We start from the raw sequence: 20500 nt of genomic DNA on the forward strand, positions 1-20500 counted from the left end.
GAGAGAACACGGGGTTTTCTGGTTGCTGGCATAATATTTAGTTAGGAATTGAAGAGACACAGTGGTACAAAGCCATCTCTGTAGATCATGCTAATACAATGTAGCAGGTTAAAATGGGTCTCATCTCCGCTGATGGAAAACGTATACTGTGACCTGGCAAAAAGGAAATGAGGATTTTGCTTTGTGGGTGTGTGTTTTTATATTTGGATTTCACTCTTGTGTTTCCCTCCTCCCCCCGTCTTAGGATTTTTGGGGGACTTATTTTAGATATCAAAAGAAAAGCTCCATACTTCTGGAGTGACTTCAGAGATGCTTTCAGCCTGCAGTGCTTAGCATCTTTTCTATTTCTCTACTGCGCGTGTATGTCTCCAGTCATCACGTTTGGAGGACTGCTGGGAGAAGCAACGGAAGGTCGTATAGTATGTATTATGCTTTCCCTGGAATTTTAAAACCTAATCAGTTTTAGGAATGATAGTTAGATAAGTCAACATTTAGTTTTGGATTCCTTTATAACTGGTAATCTGGAAGTGGAATGTCTCAGAACTGTTAATTCTTAGTCTTACACAAGGTTCTGCTCTCATCCCTGACCCCGCCCCAACCCCAGTCCTTGTCTGGCTTTGGCTCCCAGTCTCACAAGGAGAGAGAGATGGACATGAGGAATCCATTTCCCACTTACACAGCCCACGCTTCTGTCCTGACACTGACCGCGAATACATGTAAACTTTTAATAGTCCAAAGAAAAGCAAGATGAGGAATGTGGAGAGAACACATCCCCATTCAGTACCATTCATATTCTCCTGACTGCTTGTCCCTTTTCTTATTCCCTTACTCCACATCCTGCCCAAGGTCACTAGGTTTTTCATAGCAAATGAAAAAGAGTATTTAACATGTACTTCTTAGGTATAATGGTTGCCTGTGTAGCTTAGGTAATGGAATTATTTATATCTCTACACAGAGTGCAATCGAATCTCTCTTTGGAGCATCTATGACTGGGATAGCCTATTCCCTCTTTGGTGGACAGCCTCTTACCATATTGGGCAGTACAGGACCAGTTTTGGTGTTTGAAAAGATTTTGTTTAAATTTTGCAAGTAAGTGTTAAATACTTTTGGCCCTTCCTCCCTTTTTCCACCGTGTTTATACTTCTCCCAACATCATGTTTGGGGTCTGCTGGGAGAGGTGGACGTAATGGATTTGATTCAGTTTGCCATTTGTGTCTCTCCATGGAAATAAAGGAAAAGTAGAATATGTGTGCGATTTGCTATGTAAAATTTATAAAAAATGATATTCTATTCTAAGCATGAGAAACCTCTTTTAGTTTTGTCCTCTTAGATGTCCCCTTTTGACAAACGTTTTGAGTTTAGAAAATCATGGGATGTGAAGGTTATTTACTTTCACTTCCTGAATTAGACTTATTCCCATCTATTTAAAATGGTGGCGAGCTGTTAAATGACCTTATTTCCGCTGTTCTTTCCTCCTCCTAGAGAATATGGGCTGTCATACCTGTCTTTAAGAGCTAGTATTGGACTTTGGACGGCAACCCTTTGTATCATACTTGTGGCGACCGACGCAAGCTCCCTCGTCTGCTACATCACCCGGTTCACCGAAGAAGCTTTCGCCTCTCTTATTTGCATCATCTTCATCTATGAGGCCCTAGAGAAGTTGTTTGAACTCAGTGAAGCATATCCAATCAACATGCATAATGATTTGGAACTGCTGACCCAATACTCGTAAGTAACGTTTCCCCTAGTGGCCATAGGGCTTGTCTTTTTACAAATTGCTATTGTTTAAAAAAAATAGGATGAACTTCCATTGCAGATCAAGTGTCTTACATTGATTCAGGATCTAAATCCCTGATCAGACTCTCAGAGGGGAACAGGATTTTAAAAGCCACCTCATCAGCTACTCATCTGATTCTTGAGTTCTCATTATAAAAACAAAAGCAAAACTCACCGAATTGAAATGTGATTTTGCTTTTTAGAATGCACGATATTAATGGTGGAGGTGCTCAGGCTTTGCCAGTTGAAGGTGATGTTAACAGTTCAGGATTAAAGATGGGACTGTACCTATTGTACTTTCCAGTTTTAGTATGCCAGGAGTTTGGAATTTCTCTACGACTGTGTTTGTGGAGTACACAAACATTACATTATTCCTTTCTTTGATTTAATTTTAGGATTTTTTTTGTTGCATTTGTATGTACATTTTTGTACAGCAAATATTTGAACCAATATGTTCTTTACAAGGCCGTTATAACCTCTCCATCAATCACCAATGGTCTTCTTATAAACTGCTTAGATATGGCCCCAAATCCTTTGAAGATTTATTATCTTTATTTACCATTGACATACATCAGAATTGTTGAAATTAGGCCAAAATAGTATCATGTTCTGATTTTGTTAAGAATGATGTAATGATACAGTGTTGAAAATAGAATGATTTTTAGTACTTCAAATTTTTCCTGGTCTTTCTACCTCTGTCTCAGATAAGAAAAATCAGAGTGGAAACATAAAGTAACTTTCCCAATAAAAGCAAATAGCAAGGGTGTTGTGAACAGGATCCAGAAGCAGATGAAGGAGGTGTCAGGGACACTCAGGAAGCAGGCAAATGGGAAGAATAGTTTGATCAGAATGAAGGATAACATGGACACGTGCCCTTTTGTTTCTCTTTAGAGAACAGTGTCACCCAATTTGGATCTCCTTGCTGGGATGTATGTTATCTGTTTGAATCTTCAAACCTATTACATGCCAGGCACTATGCTAGGTACTAGGGATGTATAATTATCTCTGCCTGGATTTTCACACTTATTACATGCCAAGCGCTATGCTATAGACATGAATAATATATTCTGACCTCAGTGAACTTCCAGTTTAATAGGGGATACAGACAAACAGGCAACACAATGAAAGAAGTGCTGTGTTAAGAGATTGGTGCAGAATGCAATGGTACCACATTAGAAGAATACCCAACCCAGATTTGGGGTTCATGGAAGACTCTTGGAGGAAGTAACATAGAAGACCAGAACATCAGGGTGCCTGGGTGGCTCAGTCAGTTAAGGGTCCAACTCTTGATCTCAGCTCAAGTCTGGATCTCAGAGTCATGAGCTCAAGCCCCGCATTGGGATCCATGCTGGATGTGGAGCCTACTTAGGAAAAAAAAAAAAAAAAAAGAAGACGAAGAAGAAGACCAAAATACCAGTAGGAGTTAGGAAAGTGCTGAGGAAGGGGGCAGGAGAGTAGTCCAGATGGAAGGAATGGTGCAGGTCTGGACGTAAGAAATGCATGGATGCTTTGAAATATTTGTTGAAAGTCAAATAGATAGTGGTAAAACAAGAAGCTGGATCCAGGTTTTATGGTTTTGATGTAATTTTCAAATTACATCAGTACACTGATGAATACAAATAAGCTCTCCTAAAGACAAAATATGGCCCAAGTAAAACAGGTAAAAGCAGAACTATTCCATGTGCAGTGGTGGGGAGGCGCCAGATTGTCCACCCACCCTTCCATTTGTTCCCGAACCTTCAGTGGCAGCATCAAAGTACCTCACACTGAGGAATACCATTGAAAATCTCCAGGTGTAAAAAGGAAAAAGATCAGAGAAGCAAAGACTGTGCCCTGGATAATGGTCATAGCTTGAAGATAGAAGAATGGGAGCATGCAAGCAATAGGTAAAAAGTAAGAAGAATCAGAAAAAGAAACAAAAAACAAACAAACATGGATGGTGTCAGGTTGTAAAAGGCATGGGACAAAGCTGGGTCAAGAAGTCTTTAGAGGACAGTGGTGTAGAGATCAAACAGGACGAGGGAGAGAGATCATTGTTAACGTAAGAAACAGCACTGGGTGGGGAGGGGGGCAGGACTACAAGCTAGTTTGCAAAAAATGAAGATGAGAGTAGGCGGTAAAGAAAGGGAGAAAGTATGCAGAGGCCGATTTGGTCAAAGAAAGTGAAAAACAGTGACTGCTGGAGAGGGCAGCGAGATCCTGAGAATGGTAATTTGTGACAGAAAAGAGCTATGTGTGTTTGAAAATGAAGACAGAGAGGCAGAGGAAAGAGAGAGATTAGAGATGATGGTAAGGGAGTGGGTAAACATGGGATTTCAACCTCCCCAAAAGTGATGAGATCAAGACAAATTGTGGGGTTCAGTAAGACAAATGCTCAGAGGATAATTTGAAAGCAAAAATAGCTTTGTTTGCCCATGATTCCTGCTTTTCATGGCAATCAGGAGGAGAGTTGCATGGGTCCTGACTTTCTTAATGTTTCCATCTCCGCTTTTCTAAAAAAGGATCCCCACGAGTTTAGGTTCAAGTGACGCTTTATCACAGTGTACACATCTAAAACCTAATTATGTGAAGGCTGAGCAGAAATGTGTGCTAATCACTGTTTTCCATTGCCCATGTGCCCTTCTCAGCCGTAATAAGGAAGGCAGCAGAGATGGAAAGATGGGTTCATCCTGCTGGGTGGTGAGGTGAAATGGTTGGAGACTGGTAGTCTCCCTGGGAAATGTGCTGACCAGACATCTTTACTGAACCATCTTCACTTTGATGTTCACGCCATGATTCCCTGGCTCTCAGTACCACTCACAGTGTGTGCATGAATCTGATCAGGTATTGCTATTACCTGGTCTTGGAGAAGCAAAACAAATATTTCGCTATGCGTATGATGAATATATTTATTAGCGTACTTTCGGTCATGTGCATTTAAAAAAGGTAAAGAAAAGTATTGCTAACAATAATGGCTAATGCACAGTGTAATATCATGCTTGTGCCCAAAGCATTTTCTGTTTCGTGAGCTCCATATGATACTTGTGGTTTTTCTTGTTCTTGCCACCATGACCTTTTCACACTAATCAGTCTGTAAGTGTCATCATGCTCATGGTCACCTAAAATTTTCTCCTGATGTTTGCCGGCCTCATGCTTTCACAGTTTTTATAAGAAAAATTTTTCAAAAAATGTCATAGCTAGGATGCAGCATATCTGAGATTGCAATCTTTGCAAAATTAATATGCCCATGCTTTCACATAGTTGGTTTAGGTGTAAGATATTGAAAAAGGCATCATATTTAGGATGTGCGTTTCAGATATTCTTTATACTTGGGCCTCCTGTGTTCAGATTTTCCTAAACCCATAATTTTACCAGTGAAATAACAAAATGTCTTTGATTTTTTAAAGACTTTCCTAGTTCCTTTGGCATCCTAACCTTATAATGTGGTAATATGTAGACCTTATATTTGAAGCTATAAGTTTCTTTTCATTGTGCCAAGAGCAAGTGTCAAGATAATCAATTTAGTTTCAAGAATATATACATTATACCAGATGATCAAGCTGAATATGTCAAGTTAGCAATAAGTAATGAGTTTGTGGGAATAACTTTTTCTAGGTTGCTTTGATTTTAAGAAACAGCAAAAATAGAATAAAGCATTCTGCTATGTAACATGAAATATTCCTTCAATATATAGTAATAATCTAAAGCTTTCAAAGATGGCTAGCTAAAGAAAGATTGGGGTGATATGAATTCTTTGCAGTTGGTTGGGTCAAAGCAGAGACCAGGGTCTGTTACTCTAGTTTTCAATATACTAGCAGACTAGAGTTAAATAATATCAACAATTACCAAGCCATTAGGAGGACTGATTTTACTATTAGGTTCTTGAAAGGTTTTTTTTTTTTGTTTGTTTGGTTTTGTTTTTTGTTTTTTTCCTATCTTTGTTGTTTTTATCCAACTCTCAGCCCTCCACATAACCCAGGGCTGTTCTGGATAAATGTTATTTATTGACCGACCTTATACTCATAGAAGGGTATTATTTTTCTCATGTCCTCAACTAGAGTTGAGCCTCTTTTAAGATAGAAAACATGTAATAATTGTATCCCTCCAGTCTCAGCATAATACTGTAACTATAGTAAGTGATACTTAATACATATTGATTAACTGAATGTGTTGTAAAATAATTGACGTCACCTGGCCAAGCTTGTTTGGCAAGTAAAGGCAAGTGTACTCTTTTACAGTATCTTTAACCTGACTCTTAAAAATTTCAACAGGAAGTTTTGAATAAACTTGAGATGTTAAGAGAGTCTTAATGTACTTACATATGTACAAATCTGGATCCATAAAACTAGTTCTGACTGAAGAGTTAGACAAGGTGCCAATATGGTGTAGAAGTCATCTGGAAGAAATGAGAGGCAGGATTGCAAACTATAGCAGAGATTCAAAAGTTGCTCTGAGATTCAGGGGAAAAGAAGATGAAAGGGTAGTTCTCATAGCTCAATGACCTTATAGTACTCACTCATCAAAAAATAAAGAATAAAACTCAGATTTAGAGAAACCCCTGTGTTTCCACTTTTTAAATCAGATTTTTACTACATATACACTTGAAAAATTTATCCAGATTTCTTGCAAAATAAATTTGTAATTATATTCTATGTATTTATTTGTGTAATGTATGTGTAGCTCCACCAGGTTAATCTCTGTAATGCTACGTCCATGACTATTAGACACCCCTTTGAGCCCATTGTCCTAGCAAAGTGCTTGGCACGTGCATAAAATGAGCATGTTCATATCTTTACATTTCTGGAAATGCGCCTTACAACTGACATTAAGCAAGTAGATTATCTGACATTTTAGAATCTAATAAATATAATAGTAGGCACTCAATAAATGATTATTCAATAAATACACTTCTGGCAACCCATCTCATTCTTGATTTTTAATCCAAACCCTTGATATCTTTGCTTTCCCTTTTGCTCTGAATTAAATTCTTATTTCAATGATAAAGTCTTATCTCCACTAGCAATAATATCCAATATAACTTTATTATTTGCCTGTGTTATCCTCATTGTTCCTAATGGATTATGAGCCTATGTGTACAAGATTAGAATCTCTTCATCTTTCTATCTCTAGAGGCCAAGGGGGTTGGTAGATATGAGTAAACCTTTCTTAACTGTCTTGCAATAATGTTACTTCTCAGATGCACCTTTAGCTACTATTTTCCTTCTCTGTAACTATAGATTTACAGACATTATATAGAATTATCTTTCATGCTTTGTTGCTAAATAGCTATGAAGGGGCAGAAATTTACATAAGCATCCAAGATTAGAGGGAGAGTGATAAGCAAAAATTGGTGGTTTCTTCTCTAAGATGCATTGCATGGCCACAATTCATCATTTCACTTTGTTGAGATATGATGACCATTCTCAGAAGGCTTACAGTCTTTGAAGTACTGACCTCATTTCTCTTCACTTCCTGAACTGACCTAGATTTAAGGGTATATTCTGAAATATTTAAAGTGGAATATAATGATGTTTCAATTTATATTAAAATATCTCAGCACAGACACTGTGGTAATATGTGTATGTAGGTTAACTTACAGCCATAGGTAGCTGGTATTTTAGTCAGGAGTCCAAACTCCAGGAGTAGTCAGCTAACATTAAAGCAGAGAGCCTAAACACCAGAAAAGGTTATCACAAGCCTGTGAGTCACATTTCAATCAACACTAAGGCTTTGCTGAATATCGGAAATAGATTTTCATTGGTAAAAGTACTGACTTGTTAATCAGTGTAAGGAACTGTACTGGTAAGATTAAAAGTAATCATTTTGAACTAAATTAAAATGAAAACACAGCTTATAAAAATTTGTGGGATGCAATAAAAGCAGTGCTTAGATGGAAATTTATAGCATTGAATGCATAGATTAAAAAAGAAATTAAGCTTCAACCTTAGAAAACTAGAAAAAGAAAAGCAAATTAATTTAAAAATTAGCAAAAGAAAAGAAATAATAAAAAAGCAGAAAGCAATGAAATTAAAAATGGGAAATCACACTGGGTGTTGTAAGGAAACCAATTTGACAATAAATTTCATATTAAAAAAATAAAATAAACATTAAAAAAATTTTTTTAAAAAGGAAATCAACAGAGAAAAAAAATCAGAGGACCAAAGTCTTGTTCTTTGAAAAGATCAATAAAATTGATAAGCCTCTCATCAGGGTAACTAAGAAAAAAAAAAAAAAGAGTATACAAATTGCTAATATCAGAAATGAAAGCAGGGACATCACTAAAGATGCCATGGGAACTAAAAAGAATATAAAGTAATACCATGAACATCTGTATGCCCACAAATTTGATAATCTAGATAAAATGGACCAATTCCTTGAAAGAGAAAATCTGCCAAAACTCACACAAGAAATAGATAATCTAAATAGGCCTGTATCTATTAAGGAAATTGAATCAATAATTAATAACCTTCCAAAAAAGAAAGCACCAGGCTCGTTGAATTCTACCAAACATTTAAAGAAACTATTATACCAATTTTCTACAATAGAAATCATGAGAATATTCCCTAACTCATTCTATACGGCTAGTTTACCCTAATATCAACACCAGACAGAGATATAAGAAAAGGAAACTACAGACCAATAGCTCTTATGACCAAATATGCAAAAATCCTCAATAAAATACTAGCAAATCAACTCCAACAATGTTTAAAAAATTACACACCACAACCAAGTGGGATTTATTTCAAGTATGCAAGGCTGGTTCAACATTCCAAAATCAATTAATACAAAGCATTCCATCAATAGGCTAAAGATGATAAATTACATGATCGTATCAATAACAGCACTAAAAGCATTTGACAAAATCCAACACCCATTCATGATAAAACTCTCAGTAAATTAGGAATAGAGGGGAACTTCCTCAACATGGTAAATAATACAGAAAAACCTTAAGGTAACATACTTCATGGTGAGAAACTAGGAAGTTTTCCCCCTGAGATCAGGAATATGTTAAGAATGTCCCTCTCACCACTCCTTTTCAACATCATACTGGAAGTTCTGGCAAAAGTAATAAGACAAGACAAGAAAATGAAAGGTATACAGATTGAAAAGAAAGAAAGAAAGCTGTCTTTGTTTATAAATGACATGATTGTTTATATAGAAAATCTGGAAGAATCGACAAAACACTCCTAGAGGCAATAAGTGATTATAGCAAGGCTTCAGAACACAAGGTTGATGTACAAAAGCAATCACTTTCCTATATACTAGCAAGGAACAAATGGAATTTCAAATTAAAAACACAATACCATTTACATTAGCACTCCAAAAAAATAGTTAGATATAAATCTAACACAATTTGTACAACATTTATATGAGGAAAACAACAAAACTCTGAAGAAACAAATAAAAGAAAAACTAAATAAATGGAGAGATAGTACATGATCATTGACAGGAAAACTCAATATTGTCAAGGTGTCATTTCTTCCCAATTTGATCTATAGATGCAACACAATCCCAAGTAGAACCCCAGAAAGTTATTCTATAGATATCTACAAACTGATTCTAGAGTTTATATGGAAAGGCAAAAGACTCAGAATAGCCAACACAGTAATGAAGGGGAACAAAGTTGGAGGATATGGCACTACCTGACTTCAACACTTACTATAAAGCTAAGTAATCCAGACAGTGAGGTATTGACAAAAGAATGGACAAATAGACCAATGGAACAGAATAGAGAGCCCAGAAATATACCCCCATAAATATAGTCAACTAATCTTTGACAAAGAAGCAAAAACAAATACAATGGAGCAAAGCTAGTCTTTCAACTAATGGTGCTGGAACAGCTAAAAATCCACATGAGAAAAAAAAAAAGATGAATCTAGACACAGACTGTATACTCTTCACAAAAATTAACTCAAAATGGATCATATCCCTAACTGTAAAATGCAAAATTATAAAAATCCTAGAATATAATGTAGGAGAAAATCTAGATGGCCTTGGGTTTAGCTATGACTAAAGCTATGACTCTTCACATACAACACCAAAGGTATGATTCATGAAAGAAAAAATTAAAGATGGGCCTTATTAAAATTAAAATTTTCTGCTTGGTGAAAGATAATGTCAAGAGATTGAAAAGACAAGTCACAGACTGGGAGAATATATTTGCAAAAGACATGTCTAGTAAAGAACTGTTATCTAAAACCTACAAAGAACTTGTAAAACTTAACATTAATAAAACAGGATTTTTAGGACAGTAAAACTACTCTGTATGATACCATAATGGTGGATACATCTTATTGTAAATGTCTCCAATCCCATGGAATGTCCAACACCAAGAGTGAATCCTAACGTGAACTGTGGACTTTCAATCATAATGGTATGTTAATTTGGTTAATCAATTACAGCAAATGTTCCACTCTGGTTGATAACGGGGGAAGTGATAAATGCATTCAGGTAGGGGGTATATGGTATATGTATCTTTTGCTCAATATTGCTGTGAACCTAATACTCTAAAAATAAAGTCTTTTTAAAAGTTAAATCTGTCAAGTGAATCATATAGCCTCAACTCCTGGAGATGGCACATGAGGCTTAATTCCTAACTGATTCACTGTCCAGCCATTTTTGGTACCTGATGATAGGCTAAAACAGTACCAGTATCCAGCTTTTGGAATATTTCACCTGCTGGGCACATTGCCATGAATTCTTTATGAGATGAGTATAATGCCAGTGTTGGCACTTTGTATGTGATTTGATAATTTTACTCAGGGTATCTGCCATTCCTATTGGGATGGAAAATTATTCTTGTTCATGTAAAAGGTTGCTACGTTATTTATTCATTCATGTCACTTTTGCTGGATATTTTAAGTGTAACTGCTATGTTCTTTGTAGTATTAGTCACGCTGAATGAATGCTTAGAGACGTTGCTAATAACTTGTTTGGGAGGAAGAAACACTTCCCTTTAACTATTGAAATTAATATGCTAATTGCCCTGAACACTATTCCTTACTAGATATTTATAAAACTAACCAAATTCAGTTAGCTTAGCCTATTTTTTTATAAATGAATTTCTTGATGATATAAGGTGTTCAGCTTATGCACTTCACATTTATTTTTTAACAAACAGGAAAACGTCAAGTGAAGAAGTATGTATATACAACTCGGGAAAGGAAGGCATTCACTTCATAAAAACATTCTATGGTTACAGTTCTCAGTAGCAGGCAGAACGGTATACCACCCCAAAACCTATCTTTATAAACAATCTCTTGGCAAGCCTGTTTGCATAGTATGTGAAGGGTAGCAAACTATGTTGTATAGTGAACACTCATTGCTAGTCTCTGTGAGGTTGTGTCCAGGCCAGTTCTGTTGCTTCCATTTACTCCAGTGTTGCTCATGTCTTCATTGCATAGGTACCTGGTCTGTTAGAACTTGCTCTAAAGATGATTTGTAGGAGTCCAGTTTTATTTATTCTAAGTTTTTAAAATTTTGATATCTAAAAGAATAAAGCACCCAACACATAATTTTTTTAAATTCTAAAATCAAGTTTTTGGAGGATAAGGAAGATGGTCCTACTCACTCTGAAATCATATTACTGGATGTTATGGGCTGAATTGTGTTTCCTCAAAATTTGTATGTGGAAGCCAGGAACTCAGAATGTGGCTACATTTGGAGACAGGGCTTTTAAAAGAAGTGATTTATGGGGTGCCTAGGTGGCTCGGTCACTTAAGCATCCAACTTCTGCTCAGGTCAGGATCTCATGGTTCATGGGTTTGAGCCCCGCCTCGGGCTCGGAGCTGACAGCCCAGAGCCTGAAGCCTGCTTCACGTTCTGTCACCCTCTCTTTCTCTGTCACCAGCCCCCTCCCCGCCCCCTCCATCCCGGCTTGCATTCTGTCTCTGTCTCTCAAAAATGAATAAACATTAAAAAAATTTTTTTAAAGTGATTTAGGTTAAGTGAGGTCATATGGGTGAGTCCTAATGAAATTTGACTGGTGTCCTTATAAGAGAAAAATTTGGACACACGGAGACACTGGGATGTATTTACACAGCAAAAAGATCCTGTGAAGACACAACAAGAGGGCAGCCATCTGCACAAAGAGAGAGGCCTCAGAGGAAACCAACCCTGCTGGCATTGGATCTTGGACTCCCAGCCTCCAGAACTGTGAGAGAATAACTTTCTGATGTTTAAGCCCCCCAGTCTGTGGTATTTTCGTACGGCAGCTCTAGCAAACTAACATACTGGGTAGATGCTTATAGTTTAGTCCTATTTGTGTTAGGTTGTAAGAGGAAGCTCTCTCAAGTCTCTCCTCCTGCCAATGGCATCCCCGTCCTTTCAACTGTGTAGACTAAAAAAAAAAAGTGCTTTATTCTTGACTCTCCTTCTCACACACCTAGATTTCTCAGCAAATCAAATGGCTTTGTATAGAATCTGAACACCCTTTACCACTTTCTCTACCTCCATAATCTCTTGTGTAAATTATTACAGTTGTCCTCCAACTAGTGCTCCTGATTTTACACTTGGTCTCTCATAGACTGTTCTCCATGAAGCTGCTGGGATTATTCTCTTAAGACGTAAGTCACCTCATGTCACTCTGCACCTCAAAGCCTCCTGATGGTTTGCCATTATCTTGCAGCTGTTGTGTGATCTGTTCTCTCTCATCTCCTACTTCTTCACCGCTCTGCTCCAGTCACCCTGATATGCTTGCCCTTCCTGAAACACACTGGTCATGTTTCTGCCTTTCCATCTGCATACTTGGTCTTCCTTTTGCCTGAATGCCCTTCTCCAGATATCTATGTGGCTTGTTCCTTTACTTTCTTCAAAATTTGCTACTTGAGGACTTTCTATCTAAAATTTCAACGTCCTCCTCTCTTTCCCTTTCTTATCTAAAATATTATATAATTGAGTTATATTTTTAAATGTAAGATTTATTGAGGTATCATTTACATACAATAGAATATACCCCCTGTTAAGTAATCCTTAAATGAGTCTTGACAAATGAATAGCACCACAGTTGAAATGTAGAGCATTTCCCAAAATGTTTCCTTACGCCCCTTGGCAGTGAATCCCTCACCCAACCCACATCTTCTGATAATCACTGATAAGACTTCTGTCTCCAAAGTTTTGCCTTTTCTAGAATTCCATATAAATAGAATTATAGAGTATGGAGCCTTTTGTGTCTAGCGTTTTTTCATTTATTTTAAATACTGTTGAGATTTACTTATTTTGTTGCATGCATCAATTTATTCCTTTTTTTTTTTTTAATTGGGTAGTACTCCACTGTATGATCGTACCACAAATTGTCTATCCAATCACAAATTGATTGTCATTTGGGTTGTTTCTGCTTTGGGGCTATATTGCTTCACCTGCAGGACTTTATTTGGGCTATGTTTTCATTTTATCTTGGGTAAATACCTAGAATCAGGATTGCTGGGATTTATGAAAGGGTGTATCTTAACTCTGTAAGAAACTGCCAAGGTGGTTGTACCATTTTTCATTCTCACCAGCAATGTATGAGAGTTCCCATTGATCTACATCCTCACCAACATGTAGTTTTGTGCTTATTTAGAGTGGTACCTTTGCCTGTCAATCTAATTTATTGTCTGTTCCATTCCTAGAGTAAATGGTCCATGAGGGGAGGGAATTTAGTCTGTTTTGATCCCTGCTTTTCCGATGTCTGAATCAGTTCCTGGCACAAAGTAGATACTCAATATTTGTTGCATAAATGAGTAAGTGTTGAATGAATATTACCTCTTTTGAGGGCTAAAAAAAACTTGAAACAAGAAAAAAAAACCCAAAAGCAGAGGCTCAGAAGGGTTTATGGCTGACCCAAGTGGAAGAACTGGGGCTAAAACCTTAGCCATCTAACATCTAGTTTAACCCTGTTGATGCTGTACTACATTATAGGCCACTGGTTTGCCAAAGTAATTGTTATTATTAATATTTAGAATATAGAAGCATTTGGATAAATTTGTATTGTATTTAGGTCTTTTTATATTACCTTCAAGCAGTTTTTAATTTCTAGCAGGAGTAAAAAAATATAAAAATAGAGGGATAAGAAACGTAAATATTTGAATAATGGAGGTAAAATGGATTCTTATTTTAGAGCTTATTAGAACATAAAGTACTTTATTACCCATAAATAGGCATTTGACAAGGAGGGAAAAAAAATCTTGGCTAGAAATGAGTTTTACTACATCGTGTTGAAGCCCTACATCAGCTTGTTATTTTTAAGAAGCTTGATAACAACTTGGCTTAAAAGTTTGGGGATAGAAATCTGCACCAATATCTTGTTTTGTGGCCTTAGGTAAGCCCCTGAGAGCAGCCTTCTAGAGACAATGTTTTAACTCTCAAAAATGCATAGGAAGTATATTTTAAATACATAGGAAATAAGAGATCTGGAAGGATGCCTATCAAACCTATAATATTTGGGATAAAGGAGATAAGATTATGAGAAAGAAAGCCTTGTTTTCTCTGTATATTTCAAAGTGTTCAACTGGAGTCTGGGAAATTCATCCTATGGCAAGTTACAAGATTAGCTAATTAGGGCCAGGTGGTGCTCATCAAATCAGTTCCCCATAACCAAATTGACTTCCCATTTCAGGAAAAGAGCAACCTATAAAGATAGAATAGAGCAAAACTTTTAAGGTATAATAAGTAGATTTTCCATTTTCATCACACATTCTCTTCTCATTCCTTCAGTGCCGATTCGTCTTCTCTGTATTGTGTTAGTGCTGGTAGTATGAAAATAAGCAAGATGTGGTCTCCACTCTCAAGGAGCTCAGTGATTATCAAGAAGAGCCTACAGATGCCCTTTGTACATTGTGCTGCACATCAAGTATTTGTTGAATCAGTGAGAAGGGAGCTAGAGGCAATGCATACTCAAATAATTGCAGCTTAGCGCAGTATTTATACTAGATATGTGTATAAAATCCTGGAGGAAGAAGTAACAAACTACTCTGGGAAGTTGGGAAATATTCATAGAACAAATATTCATGGAAGAAACCCTTGAGTTTATTATATATGGCATGTCTATGTTTTTCTCTTTCTTTGTTGTAAGTTCCACATGAGCATGTCATAATTAAAGTCAAGGGCCCTGAGGTAGACAGAATGGACTCCTGGGACCAGTTGGCATGGATCCTTAAGTGTTGTAATAAGTTTTATATGGTAAAAACTTGGGGATGATGACAAAGCTCTGGGAAGAATTATGTGATAATAGATTAGAAGGTGATAATATAGAGAAAGGATCAATAACCTAGGTGTGAAATGTTTAACTTCTGACTATTGACTCAGACAATAGTAATGGGAAGAAAGTGGATGGGGAGAGGGGGAGGGGAAGGAAGCAAATCCAAATTAGCAGGACTTTATTCATTCACTCAACAAAAAAAATTATGAAATACTTTTTAATTTATATGAACTATAACAAAACTTTGCATACATAACTTCACCTCACAATAACCTGTAGAATAAGTATTAACCCTGCTTTACAGATGATCAATATGAGGCTTCAACAGACTAATAATAAAATATAATATTTGCCCAATATCATATAGCCAATAAATGGTAAATGAGAGTCAAATTCAAATCTATCCAGTTTTAAAGCCCACGAACTTTCGCCTACAATATATTAAAATAATACTAATAGTAAAGGATTATTATTATTATTACAACTCCTAAAAGGCAAGGACTGTCATATATTTCTATGTATTTCCCCATAGCACTTAGCAAAGTACTCAGCACAAAATAATTTTAAATGAATGAATGAATAAGCAACATTGCCTGCTATGTGCTAGACATTGGGATGTAAAAATGACAGCATAGATGGGGTCTCTGCTCTTATGTAGCATATTATCTATTGAAAAAGTTAGACATTAAACATTACACAAATAAGTGCTTAATTACAGCTGACGTAAATGCTAACACATAAAGGTGCAGAATGTCATGAGAGTGAGAAATACTTCCAAAGTTATGTACTTAGAGGCCAAGGAGAGGATGTTGCTATTTGAATGGAAATGAAATTCAGATGAGAAAAAGTTTAAGAATTTAATGGAGAGAGTATTTACATTTTTAGTATTAGCTAGTAGTCCTGGTGTTTTAGGGAGTTATTCTGCATATTTTTGAAAAGCTATTTTTTTCATGATATAGCTATAAGTTTAAATGACTTCCTAGAGAGATAAGTATAAGCACTTAGACAATCTCTTCTAAGAACAAATTCCAAAATGTGGAAATAAATGTTCAGAAAAGACTTATCACTGTGTTATTTAAATAGTCATCTTAATAGAAACAGATTTAATGGTTAGTAATAATGAATAAGTAAACTATGTCACATCCACTAAAAATTATAATTATGAAGAGTAATGTAGCAATGTGGAAAATGCTTTCATTATAGTGTTATATAAAAAAGATTAAAGACATTGTATGCTTATAAATATGTTGAAAATATACGTAAGAAGAACTAAAAGAAATATGTTAAAAAAAACTACCATAACTGGTGGAAATAATATGAGAGACTTCTTTTTCATTTTTTATTCTGTAAATATTCTGTAGTGTGATTTTATTATTTTTTTTAACTCAAAATACTTTTTGAAAAAGAAAAAAGAACAGGCGTAAAAATGTGTTTGACTTCTGCAGATAGATCATAGTTTCTCTGATTTTATGCCTTAAATCAATACTTAACTTACTATATAGCACACTGGGGGCTAATTTAGTCAATAAAGAGACTTCAAAAAAATGAATCACAAACCATTATTGTTCAGCACACACAGGAAGGTACTAATAATAACTACAAAGGCAAAGGGAGAGCATCTGCAACCTAGAAACTAAAATTAGTAATAATGTTGAAGGGAGTTCTACCAAATTATGTTTTCCAGAAGACAGCCACAGGCTCTTCTCATGTAAGGAAGACTGATCACCTCCATTAGCCCTGAAACAAAAGCAAAGACTTCTGGATGAGGGCATTTAATTATAATGTTTATCTAATCACTCTGTAGCCATTTATATAAATAAGATGGCATAGAGCACATGCTTTGTTTTGGGCAGAGTAAGTAGAGGATGTGTTTGGTGAAGAGTATATTTTAAGCCAAACAATCTAATGCCACCAGTCAAAATTATTGGCATTTTATAAGCGGTGTTTTTAAAAATGTAAAAAAATGCAGATACCGTCATTCTCTTGCCTTTGGATTGTTGAACATCCCAGTCTATGAGCTGGTCGTAGTGACAATTGTATAACAATAACAGTGATGATACCTCATACCTAGTTAAGATTTGCTTATGCTGGACCCTCTTCTAGCTGCTTTTACCTAAATTAACTCATTTTACCTTCATAATACCCCCATGTGGTTGCTATCCTTATCCCCACTTTAAGAAGACAACATAGAGGTTAAGCAACTTGTCTGAGGTCACTCAACTAAATGTGTGGAATTGAATGAAACAGGAATTCTGGCTGGAGAATCCAAAGTCCAGTGTCCTAGGCACCCGGCCATTTATGCACCTGAAGAATTTTCTTTTTCATTAATCCTTCCATCTATGGCCAGAATTACTAAAAATTATTTGGGATGAAATTAACAACAGAGCTTATTCCAAACTCATATTTCATCTCTTCACATTTGCTGTCTCTAGTTTTCTTTTCTTTCTTTTTCTTTTCTTTTGGGAGTTTTGAATTAGAATTATTTGGACTAAGTTCATTAGTACAAGTGAATAACAGGAAAGTGAGATGTTTTCTCATTTTATCTCGATTTATTTATCTGAAATATCTGCTTTTGAAATTTAAGAGCATAAAATCTTAGTTTCCAGAGCCTTCTTTGAACTCTTAAGGGTTCATACAGATAGCTTTTTTAGACTTCCTATACCAGCGTGCAGCCTCTGAGAACGGACTGCTGAGATTTCAAACATGAGAGGTGCAGGCACAGGAAAGAACAATGGAATGGAGTAATACATTATGCCACTGTCCTCACTAACACAGTCTACTCACTTTGGAAAACAGAGACCATAACCCTGAGGGAATGGTACACAGGGCAAGCATACTGAATGGAGGTGTGATACCTGGCATACAGTGTGGTATAGATTACTTAATTTATTCTGGAGCCATCTCACTTTCTTGGCTGTGCTGATGGAAATGGCACAAAGTTAACAGCTGGAGGAAGCATACTGTAGCTAAAAGAGCAGAGGTCAGAGTCAAGCGGACCTGCATTCAAATCTAATCAGTATGGCCTTGAATAAGTTACCACTCCATTTCCTCCATCTACAAAATGTAGAAATCAAACTATTAAAGTAGGAAACAAAGTGTCTCCTGCCATGCAAGTGTAGCTATATGCATACCATATCTACATGCATCATAATATAAGGTAGCTGGAGAAAGCATATCCATGTATGTATACACACAAATTTATACATAGATGTATCCATTCATCTGTTGTAGTGCTACCTTTCTCCCTTGTTACGTTACTTCTGCAAGAAACTTGCCGTGTATTCTTTATTTTACAGTTTGTTTTCCTTTTATCATATATAAATTTACTTTCACCAAATTTTCAGAGTATTCAGATCATTTCCTATTAAACTATGTGGTGTTGGACCCTTTTGTTCTCTTGAGGTAAATTAGCAGAATGACCAACATGGAGAATTCTAATTGTTAGCTACCTAAAAAGTAGAATGTTTGCCGCTTGCTATAACAAATTCAGACAATATAATACTAATTTACTTTAACAAGAAAGAGACTATTGCTCCTAATGAATATTAAGAGTTTTCATTTCAGCAGTATTACTATGCCATAGTCATCTATGTTATTATTTGAATTTATGACAAAGCTTGGTAAGGATTTGAGGCAATTCTTCTGCATGTTCAGATGAAACCTGAATCATAGCTTATATATTACCTAGGCAAATATAATTAACCTCTGTAGCAGATTAAATACTTTTTTTAAAAAATGATTCTAAAAAGAAGAGATTTTACCCAAGGGGAGCCCCAAAATTCTCTCCAAAGAGATTGGTTTTCTTTGAAGCGGAGCCTAAACATGGTCTCAAAAATAATAGAAGTTTTGGTGGAAAGCAGTTAAGACGTGGTAGGTAGCTGTATGAGAGATACAGATTGAACAATAGGCTAGCTAGTGTACCAGAGAGAACCAGGGGATGAGACAGTTAAGAAGAGCCCTTCCAGGATCAGAAAAACTTCAAACAATGACCTCAACGGCAGAGGAGCTACAATTTAATAGGATCAGATCACCAGAGTAATTTATGCCAAGGTTATTGTCAAAAACAATAGAGCAATTAGCCAGCAATTAGTGGAGCCCAATAGCTGGATGTATGTGGCAAGCCCTACAACAACCACAAAAACAATAAATATACAGTATAGTGAAGAATCAAAACCAGCAATGTTCTTAACATCGTGGTCAAATGAATTCTCCTTTTTAACATTTCATGAGCTGCTCAAAATCATTCCATGTTTTAGTTTCTTCCTCTTTGGAATATGCTTTTCTTGTAAAACCTTGTATCTTTCTTGGAATTGCTGACTGCCTTCTTTTTCTCCTGCCTTCTGTGCTTCAATGTCTTCAATCTTTTCCAAGAATTCAGTAATTCTATCCTATTGGCTCTTTATTAAAATTTTAAGTGTACAGTACAGCAGATGTTACATAGCAGATCTCTAAACATTTTCATATTGCTTGACTAAAACTCTATATCCATTGAACAATTCCCCATTTTCCCCTCCTCCACCCCTAAAAACCACTATTCTACTTTGTTTCTATAAGTTTCACTACTTTAAGTACCTCAAATAACTGGAATCATAAGGTATTTGTTCTACTCTGATTGGCTAATAAGCCACTTAGCATATTTTTTTCAGTGTTTATCCATGTTGTAGCATATGACAGGATTTCCTTCTCTTTTCAATGGCTGAATAATATTCCATTATGTGTGTATACCACATTTTATGTATCTATTCATCTGTAGATGGACATTTAGATTATTTCTACCTCTATTATGAACAATGCTGCAATGAATATGGGAATGCAAATATATCTTCATTATCCTGATCCTGGCTTCAACTCTTTTGTATAAATACTCAGAAATGGAGTTGCTGGATTATATGGTAGTTCTATTTTTAATTTTTTGAGGAACCTACATACTATTTTCTGTAGTGGCTGCACAATTTACATTCCTGACAGCAGTGCACAAGGGTTCCAATTTCCCCACCAACACCTGTTCTTCCCTCTTGTTTTGTTGATTTTGTTTATCATGGTCATCCTAACAGGTGTGAGGTGATACTTCATTGTAGTTTTGATTTGCATTTCCCTGATGATTAGTGATGTTGAATATTTTTTTTTATGTGGCTGTTGGCCATTTGTAGGTTTTCTTTGAAGAAATGTCTATTCAAGTCTTTTGCCCATTTTTAATCAGGTTATTTTATTGCAATTGAGTTATAGGAACTCTTTATATATTTTGGATATTAACACCTCATCAAATACAGTTTGTAAACATTTTCTCCCATTCCATAGTTTGTTCTTTCTGTTGTTTTCTTTGATATGTAGAAGCTTTTTAGGTTGATATAGTCCACTGAATATTTTTGGTTTTGTTGCCTGTGATTTTGGTGTTACATTCAAGAAATCATTGCTAATGCCAAAGTCATAAAGCTTTCCCCCTGTTTTCTTCTAGAAATTTTATAGTCTCAGGTCTTATTTTTAAGTCTTTCTCTATTTTGAATTGGTTTTTATATACAGTGTATGATAAAGGTCCAGTTTCATTCTTTTGTATGCGGATATCCAGTA

At 35.9% G+C, this 20500-nt stretch overlaps 1 protein-coding gene across 7 annotated transcripts in view; it reads left to right on the plus strand.

The window, feature by feature from the left end:
* SLC4A10 (solute carrier family 4 member 10) overlaps positions 1 to 20500 on the plus strand; it is a 300561-nt gene that overhangs the window by 226644 nt on the left and 53417 nt on the right. For all 7 annotated transcript variants that reach the window (XM_025912673.2, XM_025912675.2, XM_086718748.1 and 4 more), the window contains 3 exons: positions 245 to 419; positions 956 to 1089; positions 1483 to 1728. In XM_025912673.2, the coding sequence (XP_025768458.1) occupies positions 245 to 419; positions 956 to 1089; positions 1483 to 1728 (555 nt within the window). The remainder of the gene's footprint in view (positions 1 to 244; positions 420 to 955; positions 1090 to 1482; positions 1729 to 20500) is intronic.

This window comes from Puma concolor, chromosome C1 (assembly GCF_028749965.1).
Source record: "Puma concolor isolate L17-30 chromosome C1, mPumCon1.1.hap2, whole genome shotgun sequence".
Lineage (NCBI taxonomy): Eukaryota > Metazoa > Chordata > Mammalia > Carnivora > Felidae > Puma > Puma concolor.